Here is a 14867-nt window from a genome sequence, read left to right as displayed (position 1 = left end):
CTTGGAACCTCCACTCCTTTGGGGTCCTGGGACCGGGGTCCGAGTCCTGGTTTAGTGCAATTTATGTGTAGACCAGATGGTGGGCGGGGGTGGGGGGGTTTGAGCCTGAGTTTGAACCCTGGGCTTACACTGCAACACACTGATATACCATCAGTGTTGAACTAGCCCTGTCAGAGGGCTGTGAGGTGATAACCTCTGTTATCATATGATATTGATTAAACAGCGAGAATCTCTTTAATTGGTGCTGCTTTGCATTGAAGAAAAATGTTCATGTTGTCTAAATAAATAAAATAATGAACTTTCTTGTCTTCCTTTATAATTTCAGCTTTTATATAAATCAGATCTTCAGTGGATGAGAGGCATTGGCTGGTCCCCAATTGGCTCTCTGGATGACGAGAAGAATAAGAGAGCAACCCACATCCTGAGTGACCATACCTATCGGCAACACCCAGACACGATCAAATTTAATAGCCTGCTTGATTCTCTACCAATGGTTCTGGCAAAGCACAATTCTGAAATTATGAACCAGGTGAGTTTTCTATTTATTTGCCATTAGAATTAAAACAGTATAGTTTTTCTGGATGCGAAAGTGTTTTTTCTTAAAGGAAAGTAAGGAAGTTTACATTACAATACTATAGCCATTTCACTGAATGTCAGGGATTTATTTTCATTATAACTGAGTACTTTTGTTTTGTATTTTGAGTTTCTAAAACATAGTTAAGGTATATTTTAAAAAATATATTTAATAGTTGCTTATGTTTAAGATCAGAAACATGAAAAAGTGGTTTAATAAGAGATTAGCTTTATGTTTTTACATGTTATTTTATGTTACAAAATAATTAATGTAAAGAGCTAAGCTGTATATTTCCTTTTCAAGGAGGGGAACAATTATTTATCATGATTGTACAGACAATTGGCCAGCTATACCTAGCAAAGATATTCATATAAATGTCAGGTGTATTGTTACCCAGAAAGTTTCAAGATTCAATAGATCTGTGCTAATTTGCATTTCTTTATCTTCTCAAAACATAGTATCCATACCCTTACTTCCAATCTCTCTGACCTATTGGCAGAGTTTACAGTGAATTGCCATATTTAAAAGACTTAATCATAATTCCAAAATATCTAACAGGTTATTTGTCAGTTAATCATGAAGTATTAAATAATTGAAGCTGAACTGTCATTGTCAAATATAAAGGAAAAAATGCATTTGGTTATATGTAATGCTTGCTTTATTTACTGTGATTTACTCTAGATTAGTCACTCTGGGTGAAATCTTGGCTCATTGAAGTCAATGGCAAAATTCCCATTTGACTTCAATGAGCCAAGATTTCACCTCTCGAGTGTTATGTCATGCAAAAGTCTCACTAAAGTCACTGAGCAGACTTGTGGAGTGAGTCTCTAGGTCAGTGCAAACAAGAGAACTTCTGTTGTTATTTTAGTCTTAGTTACAGTTGTTCTGGACTGCATGAAACTCTTAGGATTGCTGATCTTGATCATGCTTATTCAGTCAGAATTATATCTTACCCGAATAATGACTGAAGTCTTCATAATTCCAACATCTTATTACATTTGCTGTTTGCTTTTCAGCGCTCATATACACAAGCTTGGAATAAAGATAAAACTAGTATCCACATGATGCCAGATACTCCTGATATTTTACTGGCGCAGCAGAACAAATTGAATTACAGTGAGGTAGGTGATGCTTTGCTTAAAAATTAAAAGGCAGCATGTGAGAATATTTAGATGAAAAGAATTTCATTATTTCTGAAATGTAATGAATATTTGTTATGATTTTAGAAACTGTACAGACTTGCAATGGAAGAGAACAAGAAGAAAGGCTATGACCTACGGGTAGATGCCATTCCAATCAGGGCAGCTAAAGCCTCCCGAGATATTGCAAGTGAGGTAAGTAAACTTGGACCCTCTCCTTTCAGTTTCAGAGGTCTCAACATTGTAGTGAGCAGTTAAGGGCATGTTTCATCAACACAATCGTGTAACACACTTTCCAAACAACACACTTTCCAAACAATAAATAGGAGTGCAACTGGAATAAATCTTTATTACAGTTCCTGTAGGTCTGTACTTACTTTATCTGTGGCAAGGTTCCACTCCCAGTATCTGTTGTCTATTTGAGGATCTCTGTTTGATGGCTTGAGGGTGTGACAAATGAAGACATCTTGTCCAGTTTTGATTCTAACTAATGCCTCCTATTTAATAATTGCTTGTCAATATTTTTAGCTGAAATAATCTTTTTGTTGTAGTGAAACCTTCCAATACTGCCTGTCAGACCTTCCCAGTAACAAATCCACTTAATTGAAACTGGCTTTTGGAAAAAAGTGTGTTTCACCTTGTTAACTAGTAGACTTTATGCAAAAGCATTAAACAAATTGGACTGAATTTTAGGCTAAATACTAGTTGAGAAATTGACATGGCCATGACCATGTACAATGGCTTATCCAGTCACAGGGAGAAGTTTTTCCTCTCAGAGACTGTCAAGCTGAACTATTATTGTAGTATGTTGAAGGTCTATGTAATATTTTGATACTTAGTAACCAAATTTAGAACCCATTTAACAATATTTTCTAATAAATTTGCTAGGCATATTTGTTTTTATCTGTTGCATTTTAATTTTCTTGTTGTTTCTGTAAAATTGCCAATAAAGCACTTTGTGTTTAAGAACATCTTAACGAGGTTGAGGCTGTTATCTGAGGAAGTAACTGATGGGCACCTCATAGAGAGAATCTGACTTCTGACCTCAGGGGAGCCTGACCAAGGAATTAGAAATAACTTCCATACAATGTCTCAGGCAGAGGAAGCTGTAGTTTTCCTCTCCAAACACTCCAAGGACCTAGTCACAAAGACATCTTACTACTTCCATGTTTAAGGAACTCTTGTGTCTAAACTTCTTTTTAAGTGCAGGGAGCCCTACAAGCTCATGATGAAGTCCTCCAGGGAGTTGCTATAGGATTATAGGATGTTTTCTTAGCCCCCACCCCTGAATCTTTCTTACTTAAACTTTTTTTTTTTTTTTTTTTTTTTTTGCCTACAGTACAAATACAAAGAAGGGTATCGCAAACAGCTAGGCCACCATGTGGGAGCCCGCAACATCCAAGATGATCCGAAGATGGTGTGGTCTATGCATGTAGCCAAGATCCAGAGTGACAGGGAGTATAAGAAAGATTTTGAGAAATGGAAGACCAAGTATAATACTCCCGTGGATATGCTGGGAATTGTACTTGCCAAGAAGTGTCAGGAACTGGTTAGTGAAGTTGATTATAGACATCCTCTGCACCAGTGGACATGTCTGCCAGACCAGAACGATGTTGTACATGCCAGGAAAACTTATGATCTTCAGAGTGATGTAAGTCCTACTTTTACCAGCTTTGTGAAAACTGAAGTGTTTTATTAAATACCTCTTTCCTGCAATGTCAAAAAACATATTTAAGGGCTGCAATTCTGGACTCTTTTATCCTGCAAGGACCTTTTCTGCTGCATACTAGATTGGTGGGTTATCACAGTTTCAGGTCAATTGCACGTGTATTCCCCTTCCATGGTCCAGCAAGGGGGCAGCCACTTTAGGCTTCTGGCTCCCACCCATCACCTCTCTAGGATGGAAATCTGCATCTCAATCCCCACTGACTGGGCCTCCCTGCCTACAAGTGTCAGTGTCAGACTCCACCAACTTGGTCTACTTAAGGTATCCTCTCTACACCTATGCACATTATACATCATTTGAAAGTGTATTATGTGTAGTTTAAGATGAGGAATGATGTGGAGCTGTCAAGTGGTGCCATTACCACAGAAACTGGGATAAACAGTGACACCATCAACATGTTAAAATAGCTACTCTGAAATATTTGCTTTTGTTTGTTATTTTAACTCTATGCATTATTTCAAGATGAAATTGAATTTCTCTGTCACTTCAAAACATCACAACAACAACCTAAAGGATAAACATCTATTAATATTTTTACAGGTGTAATGTAGTTGTGTTGGTGACATTTCTAATCAAAATCATGATCATCATCTTGTTCATAATTATGGTCTCTGTTGAGAGTGTGTGGGTTATCATGGTCTTCATTGTCTTGCCATGTACACAGTTCTGTGCAGGGTAGATTATTCTGATTACAGACACAGCTGATTGTGCAGGGACCCCTATTGGCATATGTACAAAGAAGGTCTTGTAAAAGCTCAGATGCCATTGGGCCCTTGAACCATACAGGAAGTAGTTGATCATCCATATTTTTCCATCCATGATGCAATGGTGATCCAATATCTGGTCTATCTATATACAAAGTTATCTAAATCTTTAACATTCTCTTCAAAACTGTCCTTCTAATGTGGGAGTTTAGTAAGTGACTTGTCCTTTTCAATGGTTAGATTGAGGCGCAAAACAATTCAGGTCTCTGTGGGTCTCCTTTTCTTACTTGCTCTGTTCATACAGCACCGCTCTCAACTTCCTGGCTGCAGAACTTATGGCTTGTCCATCATTTTCTCCCAATTTGGCAAGATCTCTGAAGCAGTAAGCTCCCTTACTAAACATCTGTATCAGTGACCTAATTACTATGGTTCTTTTGACATTAAGAGACCCAAAAGCCATATTGGTTCCTACTTCAGGAAGTGTTGCCTTTCTTATTAACAAGAGAACCAGCAAAGACTCTGGCAGACTCCAATTTCTTTACTCCCAAGGCCAAGTAAATGGACAGATGGTACCAGGTTCCTCAGGAAGGATTAGAGCATTTCTTTACTCATTCAGTTCCTGATTGTCTGGTGATAGCAGCTGCTAATGAGCTGTCTTGTCAAACCTTTACACTTCAGCTACAAAAAGGATGCAATTTAGGCCACAGCATTATTCTAGACCCTTTTTCCAACAGAGACCTCAATATCCCACTAAGAAGAGATCAAACTTCCTAGACATCACTAGCCATATTCTACTGTGGTGGGCTATTCTTACCAGACATCCGTGACCTCAAAGCAGCTGCTTTGACTTTTTGATCAAGGTCAGCATACTGATGATATCTCCTCCCTTTGGGTCACACCTATCCCTTTTTTACTGTGCTTGGGAAAACATCATGTCAGACAAGTTGCTACTCAGCATGGTAAAGAAGGGCTATGTTATCCTGTTCCTTTCCATTCCTTTTCCCAAACCACCTTCTCTGTCCCTTTTCAGGGACTCCTCTCATGACACCATGTTACTTCAAGAATCGTGTTTTTTTTTCTAGAATTGGGAGCCACAGAGAAAGTACCTTACTACCAGAGGAAAAAGCTTCTATTTCCAGTACTTCTCAGTCCCAAAAAAACCTGAGGTCCTCCAGCTCATTCTAGACTGAAGAAAGCTGAACTATTTAATCAAAAAGATCAAGCTCAGGACGGTCCCCCTTACTTCTATTATCCCTTCCCTGGAGACTAGTATGGTGCCTGACAAGATGCATACATCCATGTGGCAATACATCTCTCCCACAGCAAGTACCTTTGATTTGTGGGAGGCACCAACCACTACTAGTACACGGTGACCCCTTTCAGTTTATCATCAGCCCTGAGGTTCTTCACCAAATGCATGTCAGCAGTAACAGCCATCTCTATCATTTGGGCATTCAAATATTTCCTTACCTGGATGATTAGCTGATCCAGGCATCATCAAGCATCTGGGTCCTAGTCATCAGACAAATATTCTCTCATCTAGATCTGAAATTAATTTGGAGAAATCTCAGTTACAACTCAGTAACTGCATAACTTTATAGGAGCAGAGCTCAATGCTGGAACAACCATAGCTTATCTGTCAAGGGAGAAGCATCAGTCTATAGCCACCCTTACCAATGCCCTCAGCTTCAGCACAATGGCAACAGTGCATAGCTGTCTTCTGTTCCTGGGCCTCATAAATGTACATAATTCTGCATGCCAGACTTCACCTTTTCTATCTGCAAGCTTGGCTTCATTCAGTATATCATCCTTCCAGGCACCATCCGAACATGCAGATTTGCATACATGCTCGAGTACTTTTACAGGTGGGGGGGTGGTCCTGAGGAATGTGTGCAAAAGGTTTCTGTTTTTCTCTTTGAACATACCATGACTTGGTAACAAGCCTCCACCAAAGGATGATGGAGACATAGAACCATAGAATTGTAGGACTGGAAGGGACCTCGAGAGGTCATCTAGTCAAGTCCTCTGTATTCATGGCAGGACTAGTATTATCTAGGCCAGACCTGACAGGTGTTTATTTAACCTGCTCTTAAAAATCTCCAATTATGGAGATTCTACAACCTCCCTAGGGAATTTATTTTAGTGCTTAGCCACCCTGACCCTAGTTTTTCCTAATGGCCAACCTAAAATGCCCTTGCTGCAATGTAAGCCCATTGCTTCTTGTCCTGTCCTCAGAGTTTAAGGAGAACAATTTTTCTCCCTCCTCTTTTTAACAACCTTTTATGTACTTGAAAACTGTTGTCATCTCAGTCTTCTCTTCTCCAGACTAAACAAATGCCTTTTTTTCAATCTTCCCTCATAGGTCATGTTTTCTTGACCTTTAATCACTTTTGTTGCTCTTCTCTGGACTTTCTCTAATTTGTCCATATCTTGGTCAACCTCAGACACAAGGTCTTTGTTCTGCTTCAGCTTTGTGAGCACTCTCAGAAGGAGAAGAGATGGAGAGAATGCATATAGGAACTGACCGGTCCAGGAAAGAAGAAAAGTATCTGCAAAGAAACACGGTCTGTGGCCAGCCCTGGAGAAAAACCTGGTCAACTCAGGAGATTTCCCTCAATATAAATTTATTAGAACTCTAAGCTATTTGTTGGGCCTGTGAGATATTTATTCCCTCCATCGAAAACCAGGTGGCGGAAGTTCTCAGAAACAACACTACAGGGAGGTGCAAGTTTGTCTGAACTGTGCCAGGAGGCTTCCTCCTTTGGAATCTGTGTATTCATCGCAATGTTTCCCGAAAGGCTTTTCACCTTGCAGGAGTGAGAAATACATTCCTAGTAGACACCCTTAGCTAGGTTTACACAAAGCATCACATGCAGTCAATCAGGAAAGACATTCTCCTCCAGGTTTTTTGCTGCTAGGGTACCCAGTAATAGACTTGTTCATAACCAACCTCAACAACAAGTGCATGAGGTTTTTCTGCATGAAGCTGAAGCACAACGAATATTATTAATCCACGTTGCACAGACATGGCCAAGACAATTTTGGTTCATGGATCTGCATCACCTGTTGATCAGTTTATCGACAATTCTACCACTAAGTACTGAACTTCTGTCACAGAAGCAGGGCAGATCTCTTCATCCAAATCTCAAATCTCTCCACCTTACTGTGTGGATCATCTCTAGTTGAATACTCATAAGAAAACCTGTTTCTGAGAGATGTGGGCCATTTTGGTGAGCTGCAGAACAGAATCCACTAGAGTCACATACACATCAAAGTAGAAGAGATTTTCTATTTGGGCACAATCCTGCATTACCCTCAGACTGAGGTTATGTACGTGGTGGGTATCTCCTGCATCTGAAATCATCAGGCCCCTCAAATAGTTCTGTGGGAGTTCACCTGCTTTTTACTTTGGCAGTACACCTGCCAATAGACAGGTTTTCCATTTTCTCTCACCCTCTTGTTTCTTGATTTTTAAAAGGCCTAACCAACACTTACCCTCCTGTGTCAGTTCCGGTACACAGCAGCAACATGGTCATCTGTACATACCTTTTCTACTCATTATGCTATCATGCAAGGCTCTCGTGATGATGCTAATTTGGTAAGTTGCTGCTACTGTTTCTGTTCAGATGATCAGAAGTCCCTTTACTTGTAATGGAACTGCTGTTGAGTCACCTATCTGGAATGTATGTGTGTCCAATCACTTAAAGGAGAAAAAGCATTATTCACCTTGCAGTAACTGTTGTTCTTTGAGATGTGTTGTGCACATATACATTCCACAACCCTCCTGCCTTTCCTGCTACTTGGGTCATTGCTTATAGGAGTGTGAAGGAATGGAGAGGGAGGCAGTGCACACGAGAACATGGTCACATGCATGGCCTTGTGGTACTGCTGGTAAAAGTCTTTTGACTCGAGTGCACTGGGAGCATATATACCTATTGTGGAATGTATATGTGCACAACACATCTCAAAGAACAACAGTTACTGCAAGGTGACTAACCAATTTTTTCCCTTGTATCCAGCCTTAGATCCTGTCCGACACAGTCTTTCTGCAGTTTTGACACGTTACAGTTATGTCTGTCAAAGACTTCAATTACAGAATTAGCTGTGTCAAATCCATTTAGGACCTGCTCATATTCTTAGAAGCCAATTTATCAACTATGTGGCATTTGTCTCCAGCTATCATTTGTATGACAGCCGTGGCATCTCTGATGTACACTGCAGTTTCCTTGTTGCACACTGTTAGCTCATGGTTCTTTTAGCTTGAGTTTCCAGCTGTGGCCCTAATTTAGCTTTGTCTGTTCTTCTCATTGTTCCATCAAAATGATAGAAGTACATAGGCACAGATCCTGTTGGGTGACTAAGATCAGTTGCCCTTGAAATGTCTTCCCTGCATCTTGCTGAGGACAAGACTCTGGAAAACAATTTTTGGACTGATAGCTGCTGCAGTTGTCCCTCCCTTGCTGGGCATAAATTTGGTCATCTACACCATGTCAGCAAATTTTTTGATGCCAGATTTCCTGGCTGGGCTGCAAAAGCTAAATGTGCCATCAGAATCAAGAGCATTTCCCCCAGATCTCTCCATTTGTTCTTTGCCAACATGTGCTCTTTTCAGCAGAGACTCTTGTGCATTTGATGTTACATGCAATTCAGTAGATATGTTGATAAGCACATCTGGATGTGATTCATGGTCAAATGGATTTATCATATTGTTGAAGACGTGTGGTAAGAGCTGTAACATGCTCTTCATCCCTCTTCAGTGCAGAGGCAAGGACTTGTTAGTGGACTTTGTCTTCACTACTTCTTGCTAGAACACTTCTTTCTGTAATAGCTTTTCCACATTACTAATATGAATGTGTGTATTGTCATCTCTAACACTAATACTGACCTGTGTGTAAGTTTTACTGAATTAAAAAGTTATTTTCTAGACTATTTCAAAGGCTAGTACTGCATACATAGACAGTTACACGTAAAAAGCTTCTACCAGGCAGACTAGATGCTACACTGTACGTACAAAAGCTTACAAATGGAGAAGGAATTGGGAATTCATGTACATTTATATCTATCCTTTATCCAGTACAAACTATGGACATAAAATCTACTGCTACTGATGCACAGCCTTCCGTGTGCGACTGATCTGGTCAGCCAATTTCAATTGGAAATGTATGAAACTATTATAATCACTTGTGAGATGCTTTGACAATTAAGAATATGCAGTGTGAAAACATTTCATGTTAGTGTATTGCAAAATATTGATATTTGCCATTTTGGTCACATGCTACACATCTTCACCATTTCTTTAAAAAAATACTTGTCTGTGCAAAACCAATAAAAAAAAACAAACTTTTAATACGTTATCATTTGGTAGCTTTGACCAACAAGAACCACATTAAGTTGTTTAAATCAATCTGTAAAACTGTGGTCCTAGTCAGGTTGCAGTGTTTCTGGAACTGTGCAAAATGTGACCGTTACTGATTTTGGTTATTGTTGTTTCACCTTGGCTACAGGCTTATGACACCACTTGACAGCTCCACATCATCTAAACATACTTAAAATATACTTTCAAATGATATACGATGTGGGTGTGTGTAGGGTGGACCATTGCCACATGCCTATATGCCCAGCAAGACAGATTGCTTAAAAAGGCCAGTTCCTGCGCTTTCTTTTCTCTCCAGGTTCTATGATCAGTGTTTTGCCTGCAGTTATAAGTTACCACACAGCTCCTTCTAAGCAAGAACATTTTTTTTCATAAAGTAACAGCATTACTGTCACCGCTGGGTTGTGGGTGGTTAGACTTAGTAGCCAGAGCCAGAGTCCGCAAGATAGGAGTCAACTGTGTCAGGATACTCGGAGATGAGTAGCAGGAGACAAACTGGAGGTCAGAACATGAATCAGATGCCAGAAATCACGGCTGGTCCGGATGCCAGGATATCAAATGTGGGATGCAGGAAGCACAAGGCACCCAGTCCAAACCGGGGTGGAGCCCAGTTGTTCAGACGGTTTCCTGTTAATAGATGAGCAGGCCAGTCAGCTGATCCAGGACTCTGCCAATTGGACTGCAGGGGGGGATCCTCAAACTAGGCTGGGTTTCATGGTTCCAGGTAGGTAAGCAAGCATCAGCAGGCTGCCAGATGGAGGGTTGGAGCATGACTGTTCCTATAAACCTTACAGACCCAAGTTCGAGACCCGTGGGCTATGACACATACAAAGAAAACATATTAAAACAAGAAAGAATGTACGTGCATGCGAAATAGTTTACCGCAGGTTGCCCACTAACACCAACCCCTGGCTCAGGAAGGTACCAGTCCTTCATATCCCATTGGATTTTCCCCAGGGCTTGCAAATTAATCTACACCTGGCAGTTCAGCTGTTTCTTTGTACATCTTGGACCTTTGGTTGCCAGTCTCCAGAATAGGTAATCAACAGACCAGGACTCTCTCCTGAGGGTGCGGCTTCAAAGACTGGGTTTTTGCATAGCCAGAATTGGAAAATTTGCATTAATCTCTCGACAGGAAATCCACTTAACACCTATTGTCCCAAAAGTCACTGCATGTCTGGCACACTTCCAATAGAGTCCTTTGAATTCCCAGGTCTGACATTCCTCACATCTCCCCCGTAGAGAGGTTACATACAGTCCCAACCCACACTAATATATAAAGTAAATATGAAAAGGTCTTCCAAGGTGATTGTAGGAAATTGCCATATCTGTGATGTGGGTATTTTTGGAACCGTGACAATAGAAGTGATGCCTTAATTAGCTCAGAATTAACAAGAGGCAGCCTGCTGTTTGCATCCTTACTAAATATGGATCTTCTCTTGTGCAGTTTGGAGTTAAGTTACATTTTCTGCAGTGGATTTCAACTCTTCATAGAGCAGAGTGAGGGCAAGACAATCTGAGTTTCATGTCTGTGAATATTTACTATTTTGGCTGTATAAGTGACATGTCCAGAGCTTGAGGGGGTAGGAAGTGCCTCTTCACCTGTGACATTTGGCAGAAGAAAAGAAATGGCTGTTAATTCCCAAAATGCATGTTGAGTGTGTAGGTTATCCCCATGCCAGTTGAAGATGAATCTCCACCCTGGCTGAGACAGAACTTCCAGGGGGTGAAGTAAGATTTTTGTGGACTAACTGAAGTGGGCAGAATCCACCTTGGGTTTCAGAGTCCATCACTGTAGAAATAGCCATATCAGAGGATTACAAGGTGAACACCTGTTGTCATTAGATATTGATTAAACATTGAGGCTCTCTTTAAGTGGTGCTGCTTTTCTTTGAAGAGAAAATATTCATGTTGTCTAAATAAAATAACAAACTGTCTTGTCTTCCTCTGTTATTTCAGCTTTTATATAAATCAGATCTTCAGTGGATGAGAGGCATTGGCTGGTCCCCAATTGGCTCTCTGGATGACGAGAAGAATAAGAGAGCAACCCACATCCTGAGTGACCATACCTACCGGCAGCACCCAGACACGATCAAATTTAATAGCCTGCTTGATTCTCTACCAATGGTTCTGGCAAAGCACAATTCTGAAATTATGAACCAGGTGAGTTTTCTATTTATTTGCCATTAGAATTAAAACAGTATAGTTTTTCTGGATGCGAAAGTGTTCGTTTTTAAAGGAAAATAAGGAAGTTTACATTACAATACTACAGTCTTTTCATGGAATGTCAGGGATTTATTTTCATTATAACTGAGTACTTTTGTTTTGTATTTTGAATTTCTAGCACATAGTAAAGTATATTTTAAAAATATATTTAATAGTTGCTTATGTTTAAGATCAGAAACATTGAAAAGTGGTTTAATAAGAAATTGGCTTTATGTATTTACATGTTGTTTTATGTTGTTGCAAAATAATTAATGTAAAGAGCTAAACTGTGTATTTTGTTTTCAAGTGGGGGTGCAGCTATATACATATTTATCATGATTGTGCAGACAACTGGCCAGTTATACCTAGCAAACATATTTATATAAATGTCAGGTGAATTGTTACCCAGCAAGTTTCAAAATTCAATAGAACTTTGCTAATTTGCGTTTCTTTATCTTCACAAAACGTACCTCCTGTCTCTCTGATCTAATGACAGTTTATAGTGAATTGTCATATTAAAAAGACTTAATTATATTTCCAAAATACCTAACAGGTTATTAGTCAGTAAATTATGAAGTATTAAATAATTGAAGCTGAACTATCATCATCAAATGGAAAAATGCATTTGGTAATGTGTAATGCTTGCTTTATTTACTGTGATTTAAACTAGATTAATCATCCTGGGAATCTTGTCTCATTGAAGTCAATGGCAAAGTTCTCATTGATTTCAACAATGTCAAGTAGAATATCACTCAAAAATCTCACTGAAATCACAGAGTGGACTTGTGGAACCAGGTACTAAACATAAGTGAAGGTCTCAGTGAACTTTATTCGTTAGTTAGTAAAATTCAGTAATTTGCAGTAGGTCTTGAGGTAAGTGCAGAGAAAACTTCTGTTATTTTAGTTTTAGTTACAGTTGTTCTGGACTGCATGAAATTTTTAGGATTTCTGATCTTGATTACGCTTATTCAGTCAGAATTATATCTTACCCTATTAATGACTTAGGTCTTCATGATTTCGAACATCTTATTATTGTGGATTGCCACGGGCACGCAGGGGCGAAAGAAAATGCAGGCCTGTTATTTACCAGGCTGCACGTGGCAATAGACTATATTGGTAAGGGATGCAAGGAGAGTATGGGTCACGATGCAAACTGCAGACACGCACACAACTAAAATTAATCAATTTAAAGTTTTATTGGGGATAATTACAAGGGGTAAGGGAGCAGCGTTTGATTTAATAGAGTTAATGAAACTTAAAACACACGACTAAAATATCTACTAACGATATTTATAAACAAAGATGCAGCATTTAGTAATAACTGATACTTACAAATACAAACCAACGCATAACGACCGGCAAACGTAGAAACTCTGTTTGAAACACGTGAGCTGAGAGAGAGGCTTCGAGGTGATCAGGCTCGGTTACGGGTGTACACAGGATACACAGGATTCGTTTTTCTTTCTCCTCTCCCTGCCTGCACATGGCAGGCAGCCCATAAAGTACCAACTATGACATCATAGAAGTGTCATAGGGGAAGGGGCCCAAAACCTGTTTGTGTTCGTTTCTGATTGGCACAAGCAAAGTTTACACCAAGTAGGGGAGCAGGTGCCTCAAAGTCTGGCTTCGCCCCCAAAAGGTGAGGAAATGCATATTGCTTTAGAATGCGTGCAACACTGAATGACAAAAGAAGAGGCCAGGGCAATACCGGTATGGGCAAGTTTTACAGGATGCAGACAGGAACTCATCTCAACAATTATATTTTCTGTTTGCTTTTCAGCGCTCGTATACAGCAGCTTGGAATAAAGATAAAACTAGTATCCATGTGATGCCAGATACCCCTGATATTTTACTGGCACAGCAGAACAAATTGAATTACAGTGAGGTAGGTGATGCCTTGCTTAAAAATTAAAAGGCAGCATGTGAAAATATTTAGATGAAAAGAAAGTGCATTATTTCTGAAATATAATGAATCTTTTTTATTTTTTTAGAAACTGTACAGACTTGCAATGGAAGAGAACAAGAAGAAAGGCTATGACCTACGGGTAGATGCCATTCCAATCAGGGCAGCTAAAGCCTCCCGAGATATTGCAAGTGAGGTAAGTAAACTTGGACCCTTCTCCTTTCAGTTTCAGAGGTCTCAACATTGTAGTGAGCAGTTGAGGGTATGCTTCATCAACACAATCATGTATCCAGCAACACACTTTCCAAATACTAAATAGGAGTGTAACTGGAATAAAATCTTCCCTATGGGAACTGTAGGTCTGTCCTTATTTTATCTGTGGCTAGGTTCCACTCCCAATATCTGTTGTCTGAGAATCTCTGTTTGATGGTTTGAGGGGTATGGCAAATGAAGTAATCTTTTCCAGTTTTGAGTCTAACTACTATTTCTTATTTGACAATAATTTTCTACTCAATGTTTTAAATGAGTTAATCTCTTTGTTGCCGTGTAACCTGGCATGATTTGGAGGGCTGGGTGGCTGAGCGGACGCGGAGCTGGATGGGACAGCTCCCATGGCTTTCCCTCCAGGGGAGGGCACTGGTGGTTAACCAGCTGGTCCTGTCCATGCACTGGCACTGGCTCAGCAGCCTGAGCTCGCCCCTGGGTATCCTGATCCGCCTCCAGAAGCTAATTCTGGAGTTCTTCTGGCTGGGGCTGCACTGGGAGGTTCTGAGTCTTCCCCGGGAGGAGGGCAGACAGGGTCTGCTCTGCCTGTGCAGTCAGATCCATGTCCTCCGCCTCCAGGTCCTGCAGAAACTCCTTCATGGTGCAGGTAGTTTGGCGTGGAGTGCGCTGGCGCACATCTTTTCCTATTGGCTCCAAGGGCTCCATTACGACTAGCAGCTCTTTTACCTCCATCCAATGGATCTTCCATGGGACCTCTCTGAGCTGCTGGTTTTCTACCAGGACCTCCTGCAGACCAGGAAGCTGATCTCTGTGACCAGGTCCATGGTGGCCTCTGAGGGAAAAGATCTTCTCATGGAACCCCTGATAGACAACCCTCAGCTCAGTGTTCAGGTGGCAGAGTCCCCCTTGGTTTACCGGAGGTTGGTTCTGGCAGGTGCCACCAGGATCGGAAACCTCCTGGACTATGACTGGGGCACTGGGTGGATCCCCTGGCGCTCAGCCGGTGCATGGGGCTCT

The 14867-nt window shown here is 40.5% G+C and overlaps 1 protein-coding gene across 24 annotated transcripts in view; it reads left to right on the top strand.

Moving 5' to 3' along the window:
- The window catches only part of NEB (nebulin), a 201930-nt gene that overhangs the window by 66007 nt on the left and 121056 nt on the right, over positions 1-14867 (top strand). For 23 of the 24 annotated variants that reach the window (XM_029910554.1, XM_029910551.1, XM_029910552.1 and 20 more), the window contains exons 51-57: positions 326-529; positions 1591-1695; positions 1801-1908; positions 3053-3364; positions 11477-11680; positions 13503-13607; positions 13714-13821. In XM_029910554.1, the coding sequence (XP_029766414.1) occupies positions 326-529; positions 1591-1695; positions 1801-1908; positions 3053-3364; positions 11477-11680; positions 13503-13607; positions 13714-13821 (1146 nt within the window). The remainder of the gene's footprint in view (positions 1-325; positions 530-1590; positions 1696-1800; positions 1909-3052; positions 3365-11476; positions 11681-13502; positions 13608-13713; positions 13822-14867) is intronic. The other variant, XM_029910553.1, reaches the window with a different exon arrangement.

Source organism: Terrapene carolina, unplaced genomic scaffold, assembly GCF_002925995.2.
Source record: "Terrapene carolina triunguis isolate 2854851 unplaced genomic scaffold, T_m_triunguis-2.0 Scaffold62, whole genome shotgun sequence".
In the NCBI taxonomy this organism is placed as follows: Eukaryota; Metazoa; Chordata; order Testudines; family Emydidae; genus Terrapene; species Terrapene triunguis.
The sequence above is the reverse complement of the archived record's forward strand: the minus strand, read 5'-3'. Positions and strand labels throughout refer to the sequence as shown.